Source organism: Terrapene carolina, unplaced genomic scaffold (genome assembly GCF_002925995.2).
Source record: "Terrapene carolina triunguis isolate 2854851 unplaced genomic scaffold, T_m_triunguis-2.0 Scaffold42, whole genome shotgun sequence".
Classification (NCBI taxonomy): domain Eukaryota; kingdom Metazoa; phylum Chordata; order Testudines; family Emydidae; genus Terrapene; species Terrapene triunguis.
In genome coordinates this window covers 28,619,461-28,644,482 of record NW_020664393.1, presented here as the reverse complement: position 1 = coordinate 28,644,482, position 25,022 = coordinate 28,619,461, and the positions used below count along the sequence as shown (strand labels likewise).

The window sequence follows — 25,022 nt, the reverse complement described above, 5'->3', positions numbered from 1 at the left end:
TGTATACCTGTGTGCTGGCAAGTGGGTAATGAAGTCTTACAGTGACATGTGATCATGTCACCTGAACTGGAATCCATCTTTAACCTGGTGCCTTTCCATTTTTAGAAGGATGAGTGGTGACCCAGAGGGACAAAGGATTCCCGGCTTGGACAAAAGATTTAAGGGGGTGGAACAGAACAAAGGGAGCTGCAGTCATGAGAAATCCCCTAGCTACCATCTGAGCTGGAACAAGGACTGTAGCAGGGGAAAGGATTGGGCCCAGACTAGGAAGGCATCCAGTCTGTGATAGAAGCTTACTGAAACATCTCTGAGGGTGAGATTTTATCTGTATTCAGTTTTCTTACTCTATTAGGCTTAGACTTGCGTGTTTTATTTTATTTTGCTTGGTAATTCACCTTGTTCTGTCTGTTATTACTTGGAACCACTTAAATCCTATTTTTTGTATTTAATAAAATCACTTTTTACTTATTAATTAACCCAGAGTAAGTATTAATACTGGGGGGGAGGGGGACAACAGCTGTGCATATCTCTCTATCAGTGTTATAGAGGGCGAACAATTTATGAGTTTACCCTGTATAAGCTTTATAAAGGGTAAAACGGATTTATTTGGGGTTTGGACCCCATTGGGAGTTGGGTATCTGAGTGCTGGAGACAGGAGCACTTCTTAAGCTGTTTTCAGTTAAGCTTGCAGCTTTGGGGGACGTGGTTCAGACCTGGGTCTGTGTTTGTAGCAGGCAAGCGTGTCTGGCACAACCAGGCAGGGCACTGAAGTCCCAAACTGCAAGGGAAAATGGGCTTAGAGGTAGTCTCAGCACATCAGGTGGCAGTCCCAAAGGGGGTTTCTGTGACCCAACCCATCACACCCAGCCCATAACAATGGCTGTCGTGGTGGACCTGGCTGTGGTGTCTGCAGCATCAAGGGCAGCCTGGAGTGCATGTGGAAAATTATTTGCCCTTCAGAGACCACTGCCTTAAATTGATATCTCTTTTCTTCTGGAAGATCATTAATAAATTCCATTAATTTCCTGTAATTTTTATGGTCATATTTGGCTAGGAGGGCGGCATAGTTTGCCACCCTGAATTGCAGTGTGGAGGATGCATAAACCTTGCAGCCAAATAAATCCATTCTTTTACTGTCCCTGTCAGAAGGAGTAGACTGGAAATGCTGCTGCTTGTTTCTTTGGTTTGCCGCTTCCACTACCAGTGAGTTTGGGGCTGGATGTGTGAAAAGAAACTGTGAGCCTTGGAGGGGACATAGTATTTCCGATCTTCCCTCTTGCAGGTCGGGGGTATAGTGGCTGGAGTTTGCAGATGTTCTTGTCCAGGTCCATGATAGCTCCGTTGATCAGGAGGGCAATCTTGGAGGAGGTTGCAGGTTGCAAGATATCTGTCAGTTCATGTTGAGTGTCTGACACCTCCTCCATAGTGATCTTGAGTTCGCTAGCCACCCTTTAAAATAGGTCTTGAAACGGGGTGAAATCATCTGCCGTTGTCAGCGGTGGTGGCATAATAGCCTCAGCAGGTGAGGAAAATGGATTGTTGTTATTTGGAGAGGTATCGGGTGTCACATCTTCTGTATACATCACTGCAGGTTCCTCCTGTACCTACACCACAGAGGTGTGTGAGGGTTGAGGAGGAGATTTCGTGTCACCTCTACGTGGGCTGTGTTGACTGGTGTGATGTCTCCTGTAGGACTCCCATGGGTTCCATGCCATTGTCTGGGGAAGAGCATGGGTGGTCCTATCCAAGGGTGCCCATACCAGGGTGGTAAGTCTCTGGTGTATGAGGACCTTGATCTTATTGGTCCAGCATTAGTAGATGTGTCGATTGGGAAGAAGTGGTGTGGTGAAAAAACTCCCTCCACTTCATCTTCCCCATCACTAGAAAAGTGAGAGGGGAAAGGGGATAATTGTAGGTACAGTCCCAATGTTCCCGGTGAGACATCTGTACCCAGCAAGGGAGATTCGGGGTTGGTGAAACAAGCAAATCCCTTTGATGAAGACATTGTGGTGCCCATGTAGATGGTGCCGATGGGTACTGTGCCGAGTGCAGCAACGGGACCACAGGGTTGGTTGGTGCTGATGGTTGGTGGTTGGCGTGGCACCGTGTGCATCACCAGAGGTGGTTGAGGAGTTGGTGCCACAGCTGAACCAGCGGTTGTGTGCAGCTTAGACAAGTGCGCCTGAGGCAGGGCCAACAGTACTGTGACAGGAGAGGCAGGCAACTTCAAGCTATTGGCCTTGGCACCAGAGCAGTGCGTATCGGCAGCAACCGGAGTATGGATGGCATCGGAGGTGCCTAGAGTGTGCTGAGCCGTGGTGTGGTCGACACAGACGAGACAGACCTTCTCGGGAGCATTTGAAGGCAGTTTGGTCCCTCTGAGGTGACAAGGCTGGCCGCTTTTTTACTGATTTTTTGTCCTTGTTGGTCTTAGGAGGGCTTTGTCCTGAGAAGGACTCATGTCTGGATCAGAGGTGTGTCTGAGGGACTTATCCATCAAAATTAACTTGAGCCTCAGGTCTCTGTTCTTCCGTGCTCTGGCTTTGAGCTTGCTACAATGGGCACATTTTGGGGGGACATGGGATTCCCCCAAACAGCGGACGCATTAAGAATGTCCATCAGAGATGGGGATGTCCTCTCTGCACGTAGTGTATCTCTTAAAGCCTGGGGAGCCAGGCATAATATAAAGTCACTAACTAACCGTGAGGGGAAAAACAGGAGGAAAAATAACTTATTTTTTGGGGGGGGGAAAGGGAGAGGGTCGAAGAAAATAAAACTTTGACTAAATACTGACTAAAATACTATACTAACAAACTAACTAACTATGGAAAAGCGAAAAAAAGTTTTGAGTGGGACCACTGAGCTCCGTCTCAGGCTGGGGATGGTAGAGAAGGACCTGAGGAGTCCCAGCCGTACACGCTGCGCAGCCCGTGCGGATACTGCTGTACAACTCTCCGAGCGAAGGCGCAGGGATGCACCAGCACCTGGAGTGGAGCACCCTCAGGGACGTCTCAAAGAAGAAGAACAAAAGCTTCCATGGTGTTATCTGTTAAACACTGCAACTCCTTCACACTGCTCTGGTAGGGTTAAGAGACCTTACGCACACCACATCACATACATTATTACACTTATACCCACAGTAAGGGCCATTTACACTGCCGAAGCAGCATAAATAGGCCTTAGCATACATGAGAATTAGGGCCATGGTTTAGAAAAAATGGTGTCATTCACTGCTTGGGAAAGTGATTGAGAACCTGGCAACCAATGGTCTTGATTTGTTGACAAACCAGTTGTGCATGAGCAGCAACAACGCAAGCTTCCCCCTCGTGCCCTGCCAATTTCTTACCATTCTGACCCAGGAGATCAGCTCTGAGTGAGTTTAAAATTTGGTCTCCAAGCCCACTCAGTCCTTAGCCTCTCCAATCAGACTGCTGACAAAGCTACACTTTAGTGCCCATTGAGGTGGCATGTTTTGTGATAGGACACTTGTCCACTACAAGCTGGACTGAGTGAGTCAAACTTGTTTCACATAAAAAACAAGGAGTCTGGTGGCACTTTAAAGACCAACAGATTTATTTGGGCATAAGCTTTCGTGGGTAAAAACCTCACTTCTTCAGATACATCTGATACATCTGAAGAAGTGAGGTCTTTACCCACGAAAGCTTATGCCCAAATAAATCTGTTGGTCTTTAAGGTGCCACCAGACTCCTTGTTGTTTTTGTAGATACAGACTAACACGGCTACCCCCTGATACTTGTTTCACATAAACCACCAAAGAGCCATTATATTATATCTGTTTTCAGTCATTACCAAAATGGGCTGGATTGGAGTCAAACCAATGACTCATTGGTGAAAGTAAAGCTCATACCAAGCCCCTGAGCCAATCAGTTTCTTAACTTCTTTCTTCAATTCTGGCTCTGCATAACTTGCCTTCCTGCTAAGTGGCACCACATCTTCTCAGAGCTACCTGCCTATCAGTAATAATCTGCTGCCTAAAACAGTAATTAGTTTAGAATTTGCTGATCAAAGAGCTTCTTTATTTCAGTAACATAATGAGAATTCCCCAAGCTATTAGGAAGGAGCATGGTGTAAAGTTAAGGGCAAATGATATCATTCATAAGCAATGCTTTCAGGAAACCATTAGAAGTTCATCTGGTATTTTTCACTTTCAAAAACAGCCTTTCTAATTACCATGGCACATTGGAATGATTACACAGGTAAAAGCACCACACAATACAGGATCAAAGTTTACAAAGTCATATTTTATCTCTGATTATATGGCATGACAGTAGCTGTGAAATCATGGATAGGAGCACATTTTTTATTACTTGTGCTGTTATTTTACACCTGCAGTTTATTAATAGTGCAACAGCTGCTGTGTACAGGATCAGAAACTAGATAAGGTCACAGGTTCCTCATGCAGTGTGGTAATCCTATCAGTGGCTAATTTCCTAAATTCCAATAGACTTTGCAAGCTTTTCACATAGTGCTAATAAAGACCAAGAGCAAGGCCTCATATTACACTCCTCTCAAGGAAATCAGGTGGCTGTTCTCAACCTGCTCTCAGCTGTATCTGAGGCATGCTGGGTGATATGTCACTGCAGAGATTGAAGGGACCTTTTGTTTCTGGAAATTCCAGTTAGACAGTTCAGGTTATGCATGTGTACAGTAAGGGTTCATCTAGATAAAATTAATGCAGACGACTTCTTCCGGCAGCTGTAACCCTACTGTGTCTCAGAGGACATTATAAGCAAACACGGATATCAGTGTAAGGTTGCTAACAAAAGTCCAAATCCTTAGATTTTGTAACTCCCGTTCTCTTGTTAGATTCTTAATAGACTAATTAAGGCGAAAAACCTCCCTCCACAGCATGGGACAGGGGTCGCTGGCTGGAGGATTCTCTGCGACTTGAAGTCTTCAAATCATGATTTGGGGACTTCAACAGCTGAGTCAAGGGAGAGAATTATTCCAGGAGTGGGGGGTCAGCTTTTGTGGCCTGCATCATGCGGGAGGTCAGACTAGATGATCATATTGGTCCCTTCTGACCTTAAAGTCTATGAGTCTATGATTTAAATATTTAAAAAAAAATCGTCCTACATTTTGTATTAAAATAAGAAAAAAATAAATGATGAAATAAAAATTGGCCACTGCCAAGATATCAAATTGAGGCTCCTTTGAACCATATAATATTAAATTGTCCCTTTAAGGTCCTTCCATTAATATCCTACCTCCTCAAAGTATCCCCATGTACTCTTACAACCACCTTGTCACAGGGTAGCTGGGCTCTGTCCATAGACTGAGTCCAGTGCCCTGGACTGGAGCAGGTGAGCCCAATCGAGCTAATTAAAGAGGTCTGGGCTACACCTGGGCCTATCAAGGAATTTTTTCACACCACAAAGGAAAACCCACAGCTGGCCTGTGCCAGCCAACTTGGGTGGGTGAGGCTGTCTTTCATTGCTGTGTAGACTTCTAGACTCCAGCCTGAGCCCAGAAGTCTACACAGCAATGAAACAGCCCTCCAGTTGGGCCAACCATGGGTTTTTCTTTGCTGTGTAGGCATACTCTCAAGGGCTGTTAGTAGGCAGCTGGCAGAAGGAAGGACTGAGACAGGCTGAGCCCTTGAGAGGAAAAGCCACAGCAGATTGGAGCTAGCACCTGTGGTTGGGCCCTGGAGCAAGGGGGCAAGCAGCTCAGGGAAGCAGCCCTATGGATGCTGATCCAGGAGGGGAACAGAGCTGACTGATGCTGGGAGGCTGCCAGGAGCAGGAGTGCTAGAGACTTCTGGGAGGGGGTGGCCCTGAAGCCTGGGGCTCAGGATTGAGTTAAGACTGTGTTTTTGTTTGTTTACCTCTGATAGGAAAATAAACCTCCTTGACTGAGGCTGGGCATAGCAGCATGCTTTGGATCCGGGGAGACGCGCTGGCCCTGGTAACAGACAAGCTAGGCATGGGTTGTTGGGATCAAATGTTTACTGTGCACAAGATCCATTGCACGGGCTGCTTCAAAGCTGGAAGCTTGGATACTGTCACTGAGCACCACTACGCATTGCTATTTTTTTTTTTTTTGCCAAAAACTTGAGAAACAGTTCTCAGTCTTACACAAAAGCTTGGAAGTATGTTTTTTCTCACTTGTATAATAACTCCAAACATGAAAAAATGCTGTCTTTTTCCCTCTGGAAACAGATGCATAGTTTTCCTAGGTTTAAAGAGTTTTTATTGTCCACAAAAACTGCTTTTCACCCGAGCTAACTTCCCCACCACCTGGTGGTATGCAGTTCCCTTGAATGAATTTGTTTTGACATCTACAGGCCCAGGTCTATTTATGTGACTTACAATTTGCAGTTTAAGGAGCTGGGAGATTTCAGGGATGAAAACTTGACTTTCAGCCTTTGTTGAACAGTTTAGTGAAATTTTACAAAAATGCAAGATAGTTCTAGAAATGCTGGGAAAATGAAACTGAATAGTGTTATCCTGTCCACAGTGTGAATAACTTTTACCTTACATTATGACACTGTCAGTGTGATGTGATAGCTGTGAACTGTATATTGCTATGAGTCTCTTACAATGATAATACAGAACGTCCTATTAAAATCAGCATGTGGGAGGGAGACATATGTAGGGTCAAACTGTCCCCTCTGTAAACTCCACTGAAGTGACACCAGTGGAGTTACATCAGAGAATAATCTGGCCTCTTACAGTTTAAAAAAAAAAAAAAAAAAAGTCCAAGCTAAAGATGGCAGTGCTATGGAGGAGAAACACTGAGCAATATTTTACTTCTTACAGAAAGCTTCGAAACAGATCAAATGAGCACTAGAAGACATCTGTCTGTTATTTCCTGCCCACACAGCTTTGTTCTGTTTTATTGCCAGAGAGCTCCATAGATGATGTCACTTTTCTCTGAAGAGAACAGGCCACCAGAGCCTTTCACTGACATAATTAATTATCTGCTGTCTGGGCTAGGGCCAGCAAATTCCCATGGCAAGGCTCCTAGAAGTATTAACTCCACACTGCTTGATGCTTTCTGACTTTTAAAAGGCTGCAGTATAATTTCTTGTCTGTTGACATTGAAAAGGAGCTCTGCTCTGTATTATCAAATAATGGGTAGGTTGCTGCAACATACAGATTTACAGTTTCATGATCTTTGGCAGTGGAGAAGCAAGCTCAGAAGATCACTGTAGATTATGTACACAAATCAAAGCATGTTGGGATATGTCTTACATGCTTCAGGAATGCATCACAATGGCTAAACCTGCTATTTGGGGTTTGCTATATCCAGCTACATAAATGATATCTTAGCCACAGTTAACCATATAAAAACATTGTGCACATGACTTGTACCCAGCAACAAGTAGAGACCACAAACTGAACAGCACTAGCTAACAAGAAGAATGCTTTTCAAGCAATCTGTAGATTGTACATAGGGAAGAATCATCCACAGTTGCACAAAAAAAACTCTTATCCACATTTCAAGATTTCTCTGGGGTTCTGTGTTACAGTGAATAATTTGTTTGCTGATCTCATTTTAGATTTTATTCTCCTTCCAGCAGACAGCAAGCTAGTCACAGAATTTATTGGTGTTTAAATCTATGCTCTGATTTGCAGTAAAGTCATGGTAGTAGATGATCAAAGTTTATACAATTTTCTTCAAGCTATAAAAGGTAACTTTGTTCAAAGCAGATTTTGCCAATAGTTAATAACTTTGACTTCATAGTTTTTAAGGCTAGAAGGGTCTGTTATGATCATCTAGTCTGACCTCCTGTATATCACATCCCATAGAATCCCAGGCAGGAATTCCTGCATCAAGCCCATAACTTCTGGCTAAGGTAAAACATACCTTTTTGTAAGACGCCTAATCTTGATTTAAAACATGATGTGGTAGATTCGGCAGCACTTGCTTTGGTAAATTGTTCCAATGCCTAATTACCTTCACTTATAAAATGTGTTTTATTTCCAATCTGAATTTGTTTAGCATCAGCTTCCAACCACATGCTCTTGTTATGGTACTGTCCATTAGACCAGTGGTCCCCAAACTGTAGGGCACGCCCCTCTAGGCAGGTATGGAGGAAAGTCTGGGGGGGGGGGCAGAGTGGGCCTTAAGCCAGCCCCCCTGGGGAGTGGGGTGGGAGTGCCACCCAGCCCTGCTTTGGCCCCAGCCACCAGCACCCACAGCTTTTACTGACGGGGCAGCGCTCCGGGTCTTCGGCAGCGGAACCGTCTCTCGCTCCGCAGGTCTTCGGTGGCATTTCGGCGATGAAGTTTCAGTACCGCCGAAGACACCTGGAGCGAGTGAAGGTCTCGACGCCGAGGTGCCGCCGAAGACCCGGAGCGCCGCCCCGTCAGTAAAAGCACTGCAGCGGGTGGCGCCTTTTTTTCCCCCACTCCCGGGTGAGTAAAATTAAAAAGGCGCCACCTGTGCTCGGTGGGGGAGCGGCCGCTGCCCCGCTCCCCCCCAGCTACGCTACTGGCGCAGAGCACTTGTAAGCACTTATAATGACACAAAAGAAGGCATATTTAAGAAAGAATAGTTATTCTACTAGAAATAAGAGAGAGTGGTGGAAACAAATGGCTACAATACAAAACAAAATCATGAAACGCAAAGCTGGGTTTACACTTAATAGTTACCTTTTCTTTCTAATAAAGTAGGTTCCCCCCCGAAGTTCAGTCTGTTGCAGAGCTGGCTGGCTTCACAAAAATCAAGATCCAACTTTTCATGAGAATATCTCCACTCCTCATTGAAAGGCTCCAGAGGACCTTTCCCCACTCTGTGTTACACTGAAACAGTCTTTTGTCTCTATTCACAGGCAGGACAAATCCCTGTTTTGTTGTAATGTTCCTTTTTTAACCTTCAAGTGGTTTCAATTGTTTACGGTTGCCTCTGATGGTTTTCCATTGAAACTCTTGCTCCTAAGCAAAGCTAGACAATTGAGGCTGGCATTGGATCACCAGCTGAATAGGATGGGTGACAACTTTCTCCTGCTGGAATGGGCCATCACTGAGATATATTATTCCCTGGGGACTCATTGCTACTCGAAGTCCATACGTACACTTCCAATATAAATACATTATTCCTTAAATATTACCCATGCATATGTCTCATAATAAAGGCTAAGATTTTGTCATGATTATTTTTAGTAAAAGTCATGGACAGGTCACAGGCAATAAACAAAAATTCACAGAAGTCGTGACTTTTGCTACTGTGGCTCCATGGTTTCTCCTGCCACTGTGGTGGTTGGGAGCTGTGGGGTTCCCCCTCTGCCCGCAGCAGCTGGAAGCTGCAGGGAGCCGCCCCTCCACCCATGGCAGCTGGGAACTGCAGAGTGACCATATTTCCCAAAGAGAAAACGGGACACCCCCAGCCACTTGCCCGAGGTGTCCCCCTCCCTTTCCCCTGCACAAGGCTGTCGCCCATCGCTGGAACCCTGAGGAGGGCCCACTCAGGAGTCTGTCACCTGTCGCTGGAACCTTGCAGGGGGCCTCCTGTCACTGCTGTCACCTGTCACTGGAACTCTGCCAGGGCCCCGCTGGCTGCCAGCTGCAGAGTCCCGCAGCCCTTGGGGCTGAAGCAGAGAATGTTATGGAGATCTCTGGAAGTCACGGAATCAGGTCTGAGGTGAGAACTGTTTGCAAAGAACAGGAGGCCCTTTCCCAAGAGGTCTCTCTCACAACTACCTCCTGTTGATTGGTTCCTCCTGTGTTCAGGGAAACAGGACTTTGTACATTCCTTGTAAATAAACAAGATTGCATCAAAGATACCTGACTCCACCAATCTCTCCTAGCTGGAACAACCTGCAATACCCTGGATTTTTAGCTAGCTTCTTGAGCCAAAATGGGATAGCAAAATGTATGGTCAGGGCCAAAAAGGGCTAATAAAATGTAACACGCTCAGATACTATGGATATAAATAGCACAGAAAAGCCTATAAACATTGTAATCAGCTCATTGATAAGCGGTGCCATTGTCACCTCAGTGTAATCTCTCCTCCATTAACCTTCTTTTTAATTCATTTGCATACTGCAGCCCAGTTGGGAATGAGTAGGGAACACAATGACAAAAATACAAACATACCTCGCATATCATTTTAGTGTGTGCCTAGAGAGTACACCATCATTAAGCTTGCAGGGGGTGCAGCAGGAGGGGACACGAGGTACTCTGATGCCTCACTGCCCCAGCAGTCGAAGATGATGAACTGCAGATGAAACCCTGCTGCTGCCCTGTGTGAGATCTCAGCTTAACCCAGAGTATGATACACACAAACACAAATGTGTGCTAGTAGGTGGTGCTGGTAATGAACTGTATACAGAACTCTGCCTTGTCCAAGTGTTTCCTTGGCTTCCAACAAGCGGGATTTCAGTGCTCTGTATGCCAATGATGAACATTCATTTACTGATGATTGACATAGCTGCAGTAAAACTAGGACTACATTACAGAAGATACTTGCCAGCTTAACCAACCATTTAAAACTAGGTTTATGGAAGTTATCTAAAAAATCTGATCCTCCCAACTTATGCACCAATAGCATATGAAATTTAACACACTTAATATCTCACTGTAATTTACTTTTTCAGCCCTCAAGGCAATAGTTTTCCATTATAAACCTGAACTCCTCTCTTTGTCTCTTTCAGACACAGAGGGGACAGATGATTATAAGTTAAGAACTACACATGTTTGGTCTAAGGGCGCTCTATTTTTGTTGTTGTTGTGGGGGGAGAAGGGTCTGTTAGGAAATTATGCTAAATTCTCTGAGAAAAAGAATCTATCATTTCTAGGACTCAGAAATATTTCATTTGCAAATCTCAGTGGGTGTGTTTAGAGGAAGGCATCCCTTGGACAGTCTATCAATGATTCTACATTTTGGGTAATAGTTTGTCATTGCTGTCTCTTGTATGCAGACCACTAAAATAAATCAGTCAGACTCAACTTTTTTTTTTTTTTTTAACATCATGCAGAATCTTGAGGTCAAAGCCAGTAAGCTATGGAAGATGTGGCAAGACCCAGGAGCATGAGAATAGCCAACAATTCTCTGAGTGAAAATGTTACATTTCTCTCATTTAAATCAACCAATAGGTGGAGCCTGTAACCCTAGATACAAGACACTTTCTCAGAGTTCAGGTTCCCACAAGTATGGTTTGAAAGCTTATATTTGCTGTTATTAAAATGCATTTTTGGAAGGAAAAATATTAGTTTTGATTTCAAGAGATTATCTGCTCCTCAGCTGAGGATCAGGAGACACAAACTTAATAAATACACCATTAGGGCAGTAAAGCCAATAAAACCAGACTAGGAGCCACAAACTTGAACATTAATTAATGACTGATGACTCAGTACTGCCCTGCAATGTGACCTGTGATACATACGTTCACCGCAAGTTTGCTTCAAGAATCCCAGATAGTTTAGAGCTGGAGCGACTATAAAACTGCCGGGTGTTACAAGAGTGTCTGACATGTTCCCTCAGTAAAGAATGAGTCTTCAGTGAAGTACATGGGAAATTATACAAGCAGCTCCCATCATTGTTACTACACAATTCCTTATTAATTGAAGGACAAAATATCTTCTGATGTCAGCTGATCAAAAAAACCTTTTATCCATTAACTTCAAAAGGTAATAATGGAAGAAAAGGCAATTAAAGAATGTGGATCATAATTTGCTCCCCTGGAAGCCAATGGAAGTTCAGCCATTGACACCTCTGGGAGAAAGACTGTGTCTTATAATTTTAGGAATGGTGGTGCCAGACTGTTCAATTTTGAAAGGCTAAGAAGAGAAGGCTAAGGATATTTCAAAAGAAATGTGTGTGACGCTGGTAAACCAGGAGCCCGCTCTTGCCAAAGTTGTAGGCATCCACTGAGCACTGACAAATTCATAGCTGGAAACCAGACTAGCTCACCTGTATGTTAATATTGTTCAAGACAGGTGTTGAACTTGTAAGAATGTGTTTAATGTTTAGACTCTATAAAATGCTTGTAAGTTGCTGCATGCAGTAATCTTATTTGTAAAATGTCTGTATTCCATGCTATAATATGTACATTCTGCTTTATAATTGTAAAAATCCCTGTTCTGAACTTGTGAACCTAGACAAGAAAAGTGGTTTTCCCACCCATCCAGAAGGAGCTAGAGCAAAGACCCCTCCCTGTAGCTCCCAGCTGTTTGCCACTGCCTCGCCACGCAGAGCTAACACCTGGAAGCTGAAGGGTGGGGCCACTGAGGGAAAGCGGGGGAGTGTGCCTAGGGGTGTGTGACTCAAGCTGTTGGGAGGACCGAACCTTTAAATTGTGACCCCCCCACACACACTCTTACAGGCAGCCATCGTCTCTGGTAGAAGTCCCTAGCCCCACCACAGGGCAGAAGCTCTGAGCTCCACCACCAGTCTGGTAGATGGAGAATGGTGGGTTTGGAGGGCTCTGGGAGCTGCACTTTAACTGCAAAAGAGCTGCATACGGCTCACGAGCTGCAGTTTGGCCACCCCTGGTATATATGTTGCCTGTTTTCACCTGTAAATAACCCTCTCGTTTCTTTTTCCTAGTTAATAAATCCTTAATTAGCTACCAATGTTGTCTTTGGTGTGAGATGTATGGTACAAATTGATCTGGGGTAAGTGACTGGTCTCTTGGGACTGGGAGCAACCTGAATATTTTGTGATTTTTGGTGTAAATGACCATTTATCACTAAGGCCAGCTTGCCTGGGTAACAAGATAGACCGAAGTGCCCAAGGGGACTGTCTGTGACTCCATGGTCAAACTGTTACAGTGACTCAGGAGTTCACATTTGTTATGGTTGGTGAAATCTAATTGAAGAACATACCACCAGTCTGGGGTGTCTACCCTGCTTTTGACAATCTGCCCTGAGGCTGGCACTCTCAGTTGTGAGCCATTCCAGCCAGCATGACAAGGTGCTCTTAGCCCTACCTCAAGTCTAGTCTAGAAGATTCAGTGGAGCTGATACCCGTCCCTCCCCAGTTATTCCTTCTCTGTTCTATTACCAGTCCTTAGTTGGCACAACAGAGACAAACTCTGGTGTTCACAGTTCATGGAGGAGGACAGACGAAGCTATTATGAAGAAGCTATTCACTCTACAGTTAAATATAGATAACAGTATAAAAACTTCCAGCTGATGTTTTGATAAACAAAATTTTTAAACAATTATCTACTTTTAAGGCAGTTTTATTACTAAAGAGCCAGCTTAACTTCAGTGGAAACAGGAAAATGCTGAAATAAATCACCATGCTTCAGCAAACTGTGTCTTAATACTTTCTCTTGCAAAAACAGCAGGGTTCCATTTTGTAATTCTAAATTTTTGGGAGTACAGACTTGTGGTATGCTGGCTCCGATTGCCTTGAATCACAGTGCTTAAGCAGTGTAGTGATCGTAATTATAGCAAAACAGATGATTAGCTGGAATTTACCTCTGAAAACAGTTCCATTCATGAAGCCCTTACCATCTGAAATCTACTTTAGTTTGGTATCATGTCAAAAACATGAGTTGCTAGAAAAGCAACATGTATTCAGTCAGATCTGAGGGAATAGTTTAGCTCCTTGTAGCAATACTGTTTTTTGCGCTCTCTCTCTCTTGTATATGGCATCTGCATAGTAACATTCTCTAGATGCAGTTGTAGGTCCATAAGCCATTTCAAGGTCTCTTTTCTGATGTGTTTTTTGCTACTTCTAGTGCTATCATTCTGCTGCCATGTCGAGTTCCTCCTTCTCCTTCATTCTCTTCCTCCTTTCTCTGTCCCTCCTTCCTTTTCCTCTTCCTGCTCTCTATTTCAAATTCACTGGTCTCTGTTGCAGTCCTCCTTTCCTCTTCGTCTCCCTTCCTCCATCATTCTACCCTCTTATTTCATTCCATTTCATTTAGCCTAGTTCTCTCTCCTGCCACTGACCTTACCTGCCTCCCTTTTACTGTTGCTGTGTATATATCTAGAATTTTCTCAATGCTTTAGTAAAATTAACTCTCATCTAAGTAATATGATCAGACAAGAGTGGACTAAATCAACCCACTCATAATGCTCAGCATAGTTAATAACACCTTCACCAAACCACTACATGCATATGCTTCCTGCTCTACTCGGCTCTCCTCCTCACCTCTTAGACACAGGTTTATCAATCCTGGTCACCCACACTCCATTCCAGATGACCAACGCTTCTCACACCAGCTGATACTCCTGATGGCCATTTCAGAACTCCCTCCACTTCCCTCACCTCACATACATCATTTGATTCTGTTGCTTCCCTCTGGATTGATTCTCCAGCAGCTTCTCCTCACTTCCCTTTCTAAGCGAGTCCCCCTCACAAATCATAATGTAGCACCTCCATATACCACCCCACCAACAGCCCCACCTTCCCTGCTCCAGTATACAAGCAACTAATTATTTAATCAAATCAATTCAAGAATGTGAGAGTATGTCCAGTATTTCTTTAACCACTTTCCATATCACCCATCACAACAGTGTTTAAGCCTATCATCACAATTTCTGATGGAAGCAAATACAGTACAAGAGGACAGAAACAGTTCTTACTGCCACAGTGACAGCACTGTAAATACCCAAGAGAGATGGGAGGAAAGATGATGTAAGAAGATAGAAGATGGACAGTAAAGTTGTGTAGGTACACATAGTTATCTAAATGTAGACTAATATTGATCTCCAAATGTGGAGATAAGGTTTTTTTGATTTCAGACCAATTCTCCAATTTGTCAAGGCCATTTTGAATTCATCCTCTTCTCCAAAGTGCTTGCAACCCCTTCCAAGTTGGTATCATCACAAATTTTATAAGACTACGCTCCACTCTATTATCCTACTCATTAATGAAAATATTGAATAGCACCAGAACCAGGACAGACCCTTGCAGGACCCCACTAGATTTGTCCTCAACTAGCCATTGATAACTATTCTTTGCGTACAGTCTTTCAACCAGTTTTCATCATCATCAAACACACATAGTCTATTAAGGACCTTAAGAATCAAAGAATCATAGAAATGTAGGGCTGGAAGGGACCTCAAGAGGTCATCAAGTCCAGCCCTCTGCACTGAAGCAGGACCGACTAAACCTAGACCATCCCTGACAAGTGTTTATACAAACCGTTCTTTAAAACCTCCAATGACGGGGATTCCACAACCTCCCGTGGAAGTCTATTCCAGAGCCTATCTACCCTTATAGTTCCTAATATCTAACCTAAATTTCCTACCTTCAGTGGACATGGAGAACAATTGGTCACCATCCTCTTAATAATAGCCTGTAACATATTTGAAGATTGTTTTTAGCTCCCCTGCCCCAGTCTTTTCTCAAGACTAAACATGCCCATTTTTTTTAACTTTTCCTCATAGGTCAGCTTTTCTAAACGTTTTATCATTTTTGTTGCTCTACTCTGGACGCTATACAATTTGTCCACAACTTTCCTGAAGTGGATGCAGCACTCCAGCTGAGGTCTCACCAGCACCTCATAGAGCAGGACAATTGCCTCCTGTGTCTTACATATGACACTCCTGTTAATATAAGACCATTGCACCCTCCAGAGTGACCACATTTGAGAGCACTGCACTAGGCATCATGTAGCGAAGTTCCCAGCTTTGGCTCAATCCTGCAAATCCATGCATTTCTGAAGCAGCCGCATAGGCAGTGCCAGATAGGGTCAGGGTATGCATTCTTTCAAGCTTCAATGGAGAGTTTGACAGCAAAGTGCACTGGTTGCTTTTGTCCATTCTGACAACACAGCCAAAGAACACTCAACACCACTTTTGAATATAACAAGCAATGGAAGGAAAACTAGATCTTTGTGAGACTCTGACATTTTGCACATATAGAATGCCTCTAGTCCAGCGGTTCTCCAACTGTGGGTCGGGACCCTATTTTAATGGGGTCGCCAGGGCTGGCGTTAGACTTGCTGGAGCCCAGGGCCAGAGCCGAAGCCCAAGTCCCACTTCCCAGGGCCGAAGCTGAAACTCGAGCTGCACCGCTCGGGGCCGAAGCTGAAGCCTGAGGGCTTCAGCCCTAGACAGCGAGGCTCAGGTTACAGGCCCCCTGCCTGGGGCTGAAGCTCTTGGCCTTCAGCTTTGGCCTCATCACTCAGGGTGGTGGGACTTGGGCTTTGCCCCGGCCCCCCACACCTGGGGTGGTGGGGCTTGGGCTGGCTCAGGCTTCGGTCCCCTCCTGGGGTCATGTAGTAATTGTTGTTGTGAGAAGGGGGGTCAAAGTGCAATAAAGTTTGAGAACGCCTTCTCTAGCCATTCCTAGACCCTGTGGGAGTCCAGGGTTCTGATCCATATAGCAATACAGGTAGTACACAGATTTGATAAATCCTGAACGTAATCTCAGAGCAAAGATGTTTTTGTGTCCATCAGTAAGACAAGTATTCTTGCAGGAAGTAGTGAGAACTATTTGTTGAAGAACATCTGGTTTGCTGCGACCATTTTAATTCTGCTTGCAGCCCAGCTAGATGAACTTGACAACGCTCTCAATGGTTCTTGATCCCACTTCCTCCTAGGATTCTCATGGCCCCACTCTCAGGTTCTGGACCTCAACCAGGTTTGCACCCACCTTATATACCACATTTCCCTAGTTTGCTTATGAGAATGTCACATGGGACTGTGTCAAAAGACTTACTAAATAGTCTACAGCTTCCCTCTTATCCACAAGACTAGTAAGCCTGCCAAAGAAGGAAATTAGGTCGGTTTGCCATGATTTGTTCTTGACAAATCCATGTTGGCTATTCCTTATAGTCCCATTATCCTCTAGGTGCTTACAAACTGATTGTTTAATAATTTGTTCCAGTATCTTTCTAAGTATCAAAGTTAGGCTGACTGGTCTATAATTCCTAGGTCCTCTTCGTTCCAATTTTTAAAGGTAGGTGCTATGTTTGTTCTTTTCCAGCCTCTGGGACCTCACCCGTCCTCCAGGAGCTCTCAAAGATAATCACTAATGGTTCCAAGATTACTTCAGCTAGTTCCCTGGAGTGGAACTTCTGGACTGGAGAGGGTGGTGGAAACAGGCTAGACTTGGTGCTGCTGGAAAAGAGGAGTTTGGGGACAGAGGCTTGATCACTGAAGGGAGAGGGATGGTGATGGTGGTGGTGGTGGATGGGAGGAGTGGAGATAGTGATCAGAGGTAAGTGAGACAAGAGTAGGAGTGGATTTGGGGGATGAAGGGTGAAGAAGATATGAGACTGGAGAGGAATGAAAGATAGACCATTGTGGAAGGGGAGAAGAACATAGCTGGAAAAGAAAAGAAGGAAAAAGAGAGAGAAAGCTAAGGGAAGAGTGAATGTCAAATACTGACAGAGAGAGAAATGTAGAGTAGAATAGAATATATTAATATACAATGGAAGGAAAGAAAAGTGGTGTGAAAGGAAAGAGCAAGAAAAGGCTGTAATAATTTAAAATTCTTAATTATTTATTAGAAAGATGAATGACAAAACACTACAATAAACTACCTATAAACAAGTGCAGTTAGTGGCTTTGTCTGTTAGCTGTGGAGGTCTGGGCTAGTGCAGCCACACCAACGGCTGGGCAACGATGGCTGTGATTAGGGCAAACCTCATTTTAGCCAAGTCCTTAGCCAAGGACTCCAATGTAGACTGTCCTGCTATCAGCTTCCTCTTTTTTATTACTTCAAGTACTAGCTCGAGCACCTTGAATGTATGCAACTGATACAGTGTAACATAGGAAGAGATGGGGGGAGGGATAGCTCAGTGGTTTGAGCATTGGCCTGCTAAACCCAGGGTTGTGAGTTCAATCCTTGAGGGGGCCACTTAGGGATCTGGGGCAAAATCAGTACTTGGTCCTGCTAGTGAAGGCAGGGGGCTGGAGTTGATGACCTTTCAAGGTCCCTTCCAGTTCTAGGAGATGGGATATCTCCATTCAAACAAACAATGCAATCCCTCAGATAGCTAGGCCCAAAGCAGTTAGAGTTTTATAGGTTAAAACCAAGGCCTTACATGTAGTGTGAACTGGTAGCCTTAGTCCAGTTCCTAATGTACAGGCATTCATGTTACAAATTAGACTCTTATTAGCACTCTATCCAGAGAGGCCAATGATTGAAGGGACACACCAAGAAGAAATCCCTCCAGGCTGGGAATTGGTGGTATGGTGGAAACTTGCACTGACATTGACTATGCTGGGTCTATTGCTCTTAAGAGAAATGAAGAACTCCAGTCTTCAGGGCTTTCATGAGCATAGGTGTGGGAACCAGGGGTGCGGAAGGTGCTGCAGCACCCCCTAGTTTTACATGGGGCTGCTGGACCCACGCCTGGGGGTCCGCTCCTGGCTCTGCACACGGGGCTCCACATCCGACCCAGCTGTGTCCTCAGCCTCAGCCCTCTTACCCCTGTACATGTACCCCTGCTCCAGAACCCATGGTCCTGCTCCCGGCCCCAGCTCTAGAGAGCAGCAGGGGGCACGGACAGGGATGGGGGGGCACAGCTCCCCCACTCTAAAAAGTATTCAAGCACCACTATTCATAAGCATTAAAATTAATTGTAAAATGAAACCTTGTTTTTAAAGGATTTTTTTCCCCATAGATTCATAGATTCTAGGACTGGAAGGGACCTCGAGAGGTCATCGAGTCCAGTCCCCTGCCCGCATGGCAGGACCAAATACTGTCTAGACCATCCCTGATAGACATTTATCTAACCTACTCTTAAATATCTCCAGAGATGGAGATTCCACAACCTCCCTAGGCAATTTATTCCAGTGTTTAACCACCCTGACAGTTAGGAACTTTTTCCTAATGTCCAACCTAAACCTCCCTTGCTGCAGTTTAAGCCCATTGCTTCTTGTTCTATCCTTAGAGGCTAAGGTGAACAAGTTTTCTCCCTCCTCCTTATGACACTCTTTTAGATACCTGAAAACTGCTATCATGTCCCCTCTCAGTCTTCTCTTTTCCAAACTAAACAAACCCAATTCTTTCAGCCTTCCTTCATAGGTCATGTTCTCAAGACCTTTAATCATTCTTGTTGCTCTTCTCTGGACCCTCTCCAATTTCTTCACATCTTTCTTGAAATGCGGTGCCCAGAACTGGACACAATACTCCAGTTGAGGCCCAACCAGCACAGAGTAGAGCGGAAGAATGACTTCTCATGTCTTGCTCACAACAGACCTGTTAATGGATCCCAGAATCCTGTTTGCTTTTTTTGCAACAGCATCACACTGTTGACTCATATTTAGCTTGTGGTCAACTATAACCCCTAGATCCCTTTCTGCCGTACTCCTTCCTAGACAGTCTCTTCCCATTCTGTATGTGTGAAACTGATTGTTCCTTCCTAAGTGGAGCACTTTGCATTTGTCTTTGTTAAACTTCATCCTGTTTACCTCAGACCATTTCTCCAATTTGTCCAGATCATTTTGAATTATGACTCTGTCCTCCAAAGCAGTTGCAATCCCTCCCAGTTTGGTATCATTTGCAAACTTAATAAATAATCTCTGCCCATTTGTCATGCAATATTTACACCTTTCACAATAAGCTCCTAAAAAGATGTTACATCTGACCATTTGGAAGACTGACAATTTCTCAGGGCAGCTGTTTTGTGGTAAATTCATGTTGTTTTTTTCACACCCCTGAGTAACACAAGTTATACCGATAAAAGTGGTAGTGTAGACATGGCCTGTCTAAAGAGTGCAAGAGACAAATGTAACTGGTAACCTCTGAGCTGTGTCTGATATATACCAGTGCCACACTAGGGAATCATGCTCACACAGAGGATATAACTAGAGGGTTGAGTTGAAAGATGCTTCTTCTTTAATTGGTGTGAAGTGTAGATTTTAAGCGTGGTAGACAGTTTCCTACACCCGTCAGGCAACAGACAAAAACCTGGCTCATAAATGATTTTCCTTGAAAAATAAACTATTCCTAGTGGAGTACTGCATTTGCAAATGAAATTTTATTATTGTTTTTTTTAATCTGAAATAGGAGGGAGGCTGGTAAAAATGTGTACATGCTGCTTCCTGTTTCCTTTCAGGCCCCTGATCAGGAAATGTTTAACATTGGGGTGGGTATTTCTGTAGATTAATGGCTGCTCTTTGGAAAATATAGAGGGAATATTTTCTTGCCAGTACAAACATGTAGATGTATCAGACTAAAGTCTGTGTAACACAGATAGGATGACACCTTATCTGGAAAGATCCCCGGTGCCTCTGCTGTTCTGTTATGGTAATCTATGCCTTTTCTTTTGTCTCATCGAAATCACTGAAAGTGTTAGGCACAGGGATATTATTCTTTCATGTCTGACTGTAGTTCAGGTTCTTTTTTCTTTTTAAATCAATGTTTCATGATTTAAAAACCAGCAGACATTTTTCATGTTGTTACTGGGGAAACATCCCCTGCAAATTGTTTACCCCTATGCATGAGGTGGGTGGTTAAAGACTACATAATCTCTGCTTGCTTTCTGTAAGCAGTAAGTTGCTGCAGAATAATAACTATTGTATCAAGCGGTGTGTGGCTTTTTAAATCAGTTCCTGGTATGAGCTTGTTCTTATTCCCTCCTGGAGAGGCTGTCCTTAAGGCTCTCCTGCCCATGAATATTGGGACGAAGTCTAATTACTGCAAGTTTGTAAATGCATTTTTTCCTTCTACTTTCTTACAGAACAATATTTAGGCACTGGTGACGTTAGTGGTTTATGAAACTCTATTCTTCTGTAAACTCAGTAACTAGATATGGCCAAGCTAGGAAATTTGAGGACAGACAAACCAATGTCTGACATGGCTCTAGGAACCAAAACTCAGGCGAGCTACTGTAGGTCACTGTAGTTTTTAAAAAAAGTTATAACTATCACTGTTAGGAGATGTCCATATAGCTTGTTAGCATTTTCAGCCCCTGGAGCAGAAGCTAGGGATTCACATCCCATACTAAGGTCTCATTATCAGTACCGACAGCAATGCAACAGAGTACTGGGAGGTTGCTGCATTGTTAGAAGTGTGATAAATTAGATCTGTTGCCTTGTAGATGTTAAAGACTTGATGGCACTTTTTGCAAAGATATTGGTTAATCCTAGATGCAAAGCCTGCAGTCATTCTCTCAACAAAACCTTGTCACATGCGTCTATATGATGTTTGTTCTGCTGGTGTTTAAATGGTTTCCAAAGACAAGGCTGTCACCCTATTTTGCATGTCCTGGACCCCGTCTCAATATCTTGAGTAGGAAAGGTGCTTTATAAAGCACTTAAACCATGGCACCAGAGCTGTGGCTAACAGGAGTCTCTTGTTCTAGAGACCAGCTAAATAATGTAATTTGAACAATCCAGAAGGTATGAAGACCAAGCTAAACCCAGAGTTTGATTTGGCTCTGTGAATCAAAACACTAGTCAAGCCACTACAGTTGACTATACACATCTGAAAAAGAAAGTACATAAAACGATACAGTGTAGTAGGTCATTGTGACAGCCAGGGAGTAGTGCCAGAATATTCACCCTGGCATGATTCTTTTTTGGCTTGTCCTCATTTATGATCACAAAGCCCAGACCTTCATCTCAAGCCAGGCTTCTTTGGCCTGCCCACTCTATTAACAATTCAATACATTTAGCATAATTGGGTAAATAATTCAAATTGATTTTTGAAGCTGTATTAAAAACCCTACGGATTAACAATTAATACTTTCCACTTCAATAGCACCTTCCTCCTGAGGATCTCAAAGTGCTTCACAGACATGAACAAATTTAGCTTCACAGTCCTCTTGTGGGGTAGGTAAGTATCAATAGATTCTACGCTCTTTGTGGCAGGGACTATTCATTTGTTTGAATAGTGTCTAGTACAATGGGACTACAATCTTGACTGAGAACTTTGGATGCTACTGCAGTTCAGATGATGATTGTGCTCAGTTACCATATGAGGATATGACATATGAGGAGGTGGATGGATGGACCTTTAATCTTTCTGTTCCCTCAATGTAAAGTGAGAGACAAAGACTGAAGACCCAGCTGTGCTCCAGTGAAGTCTACAGGAATTTACATGAATGGGAGCAGGATCAGCAATGCTTAATTTGTAATGAAAGAGGTGGCGGGGCTCCAGCTGGGTGGCGGGAGAGTGGCTGCTGCTGGCCAGCACTGGGCATGGTATGGTGTTGTTATCATTACTTCTGCACTGCTGCTGCCAGCTGTGCTGCCTTCAGAGCTGGGCAGCCAGAGAGTGGCAGCTACTGACCGGGCACCTAGCTCTGAAAGCAGTGCCGCTGCCAGCAGCAGCACAGAAGTCAGGGTGGCATGGTATGGTGTATTGCCACCCTGACTTCTGTGCTGTGGCTGGCAGCAGCACTGTCTACAGAGCTGTCCAAGGGCCCAGCATGGGGCTATGAACTGCCAAGTCTAGAGGTGCCAGGGCTGAGCTCTGGCAAGCCCCAGCACAAATTAAGCACTGGGGATCAGGCTGTAAGTGACTTAACCAAAGTTAGACAGAATTCTACAACAGAGCCAAGAATAGAAGCAAATCTCCTGCCATGTAGGCTTGTGTCTTCACCACAAAAGTGTATTTCATCCCTCCCGCATCAGTGATGCATACAAATCACTGAACTGATTTCTGCTTAAATCTTTCAGGAAACCACACATATGTTAAATGATTAATCAGATCAGACTGCATTCAACACTACAGCTGTGTGTGACAGTTTTGCTTTGCAAAAATTAACACTGATATTTTCAAACATAGTTGCAAATCTCATCCAAGGTGAAATTTTTCCATTTTTAACAGTACACATGGCTAGTGAAATTCTGCCCCAGAAGCAATAGCATGTGACTTTTTGTAAAACTGAATCAGACAGAATTTTATTCTCTTTATTTCCATTTGTCATAGAAAAATGATGGTTGTATTCCTCTGGAAAGGTGCCTTTTGTTTGTGACAAATTAAAGTCGAAAAACAAAGAACAATTTAGTTTCTGCTACTAAATGAAAAAAAAGTTGACAAGATTATTTTTCTTTTATACACATCTACTAAGAAAGCAACCAATCAATGCACCTTAGACTGTGCCTTGGTATTTTGGTGATGAAATATGGATGGAATAATAGTGTTCAGTAATGAGCTCAGGCCTGATGTTTTTGCAGTGGTGGTGTAACTCAGGTTTCTCACTGGTTGATCACTCACAACATAATTGTTTCCTGACCGTGGATTAATGGAGAGGCAACAGGGATGAGTCCAAAACTAAAGGAAAAGTCCAGTGAATGTGGCTTTCAGGAAAAGCAGGGCATAAAAAAAGTGCTGTGTAATAGTGGTTCACTGGAAAGAAGGGGTTGGGGATGATAAAAGCTCTGACTGCATTTAAACTGCACCTGGGTACTTTTAGGAGAAATGCAGATTGGGGACGCCACTATGAAAAGAAATCCCATTCCCCCTGTTATAGCACCATCCCAGCTGTAGGTAAATGTGTCAACTCAGCCAGGAAAATTGGTATAGCTTTCGGAATGTTGCTGTGATTGACAAATATAAACACAAGTGCAGTATAAAAGGCTAAATTGTTTCATGTATTGCCCCACTGCCACCTCAAGCATTACTGATTTCCAAGTTTCTCCCTCGCACTGAATAACTGTATTCTGGGTTGTTTCCCCCATTGTACTTGTTTGCATCTGAATCTCATTTGGTTGTTTTCTGCCCACATGTCTAATCTCTTTAGACCTCTTAGTATTTCTCTTTCTCTTCTGAGGCTACGTCTACACTACGGGGGGGGAGGGGAATCGATTTCAGATACGCAAATTCAGCTATGGGAATAGCGTAGCTGAATTCGACATATCTGATCCGACTTACCCCGCTGTGAGGATGATGGCAAATCGACCGCCGCGGCTCCCCCGTCGACAGCGCTTACTCCTACCTGGGCTGGTGGAGTACACGCGTCGATTTGGGGATCGATTTTTGCGTCCCGACGAGACGCGATAAATCGATCCCCGAGAGATCGATTTTCTACCGCCGATCCGGGCGGGTAGTGAAGACCAGCCCTGGAACTCCTTTGCAACTCCTCCCTCCTTTGCAACTCCTCTGCAAATCACTAATGAGGATTTCAATAAGGCTGTACTTAATAGTGACTTCTGCACTAAACACCTCAACCCACTCACTCTCATTTGTCATTACTCCGCCTTTGGAGTCCTTTGTCTTAAATGTGTGGGCCAATGTTGAAACCCAAGTCTCTCAAGGTACGTCTACATTTAGAGCTGGGGGTGTGATGCATAGCTGCAGGAGACATCCTTGCACTAGCTCTTATTGAGCAAGTATGCTAAAAATATAGTGTAGCCATGGCAGCATGAGCAGCAGGAGGGGCTAGCCTCCCTAAGTGTCTGCCTAGGGTCTCTCACAGGCAGGTACTCAGGGCAGCTAGCCTGTCCCACTGCTTGCTCTGCTGTGGCTGCACTCCATATTTAGTGCAATAGCTTGGTGAGGGCTAGTGTGAGTACGTCTAGTGTGAGTACGTCTCCTGGAGCTGGGAATTATTTCCCCAATTCCAAGTGCAAACATACCCTCAGAGAAGAGTGTAACAAGGAGAAAAGGCAGAAGAGTTATATAAGAGAGAGGATGTTTTATTTACCTGCAGTTCTCCTTCCATTATACTGAGGAGCCGGATTAAGTCCTCTTTAGAAAGTTCTATGGATTTCTTGTTCTTTCGTTCACCAGGTGCCGGTGACTTTAAGTGTCGTTTTACAGTCCCTGAGACCATGACCTCCTCTTCCTTTCGATGAGATTTGTTCTTTTTCTTGGCATCTTCCTGAAGGTTTTCATTCTCTGCATTGCTGACAATGGGCTTAGAACTGGAGAAATGCCCATTAGGAGAGCTTTCTCCAACTTGGTTTCGGGATCTCATCCCTACCTAGAGAGAGAAAATTATAAAGATGCATTTTCTAAGCATGTAAAACTATTTACATGAACACTTGATCTACAGCAGAATTATTGCCAAGAGGAAGAGCCATCGTTTCATTCTCAATACCAAGATTAATGTCATGCTCAATGCAAGAGTGCTGAAAAGCTCACCCATGTCAACAAGTTTGTCTTTGGAAGCCAATGAATCAAAATATTGATTATAAACTTAATAGAGCCTTAAAACAGGGTAACCATACTGAGGTGAGTTACATTCTGCA

General features: G+C 44.0%; 1 protein-coding gene across 2 annotated transcripts in view; it reads right to left on the bottom strand.

Annotated features, from left to right (window-relative positions):
- The window catches only part of FILIP1 (filamin A interacting protein 1), a 101,450-nt gene extending 76,700 nt beyond the window's left edge, over positions 1 to 24,750 (bottom strand). For both annotated transcript variants that reach the window (XM_029911917.1, XM_029911920.1), the window contains exon 1: positions 24,476 to 24,750. In XM_029911917.1, coding sequence (XP_029767777.1) covers positions 24,476 to 24,748 — 273 coding nt within the window. In that variant the 5' untranslated portion in view covers positions 24,749 to 24,750. The remainder of the gene's footprint in view (positions 1 to 24,475) is intronic.
- Positions 24,751 to 25,022: the final 272 nt, after the last annotated feature.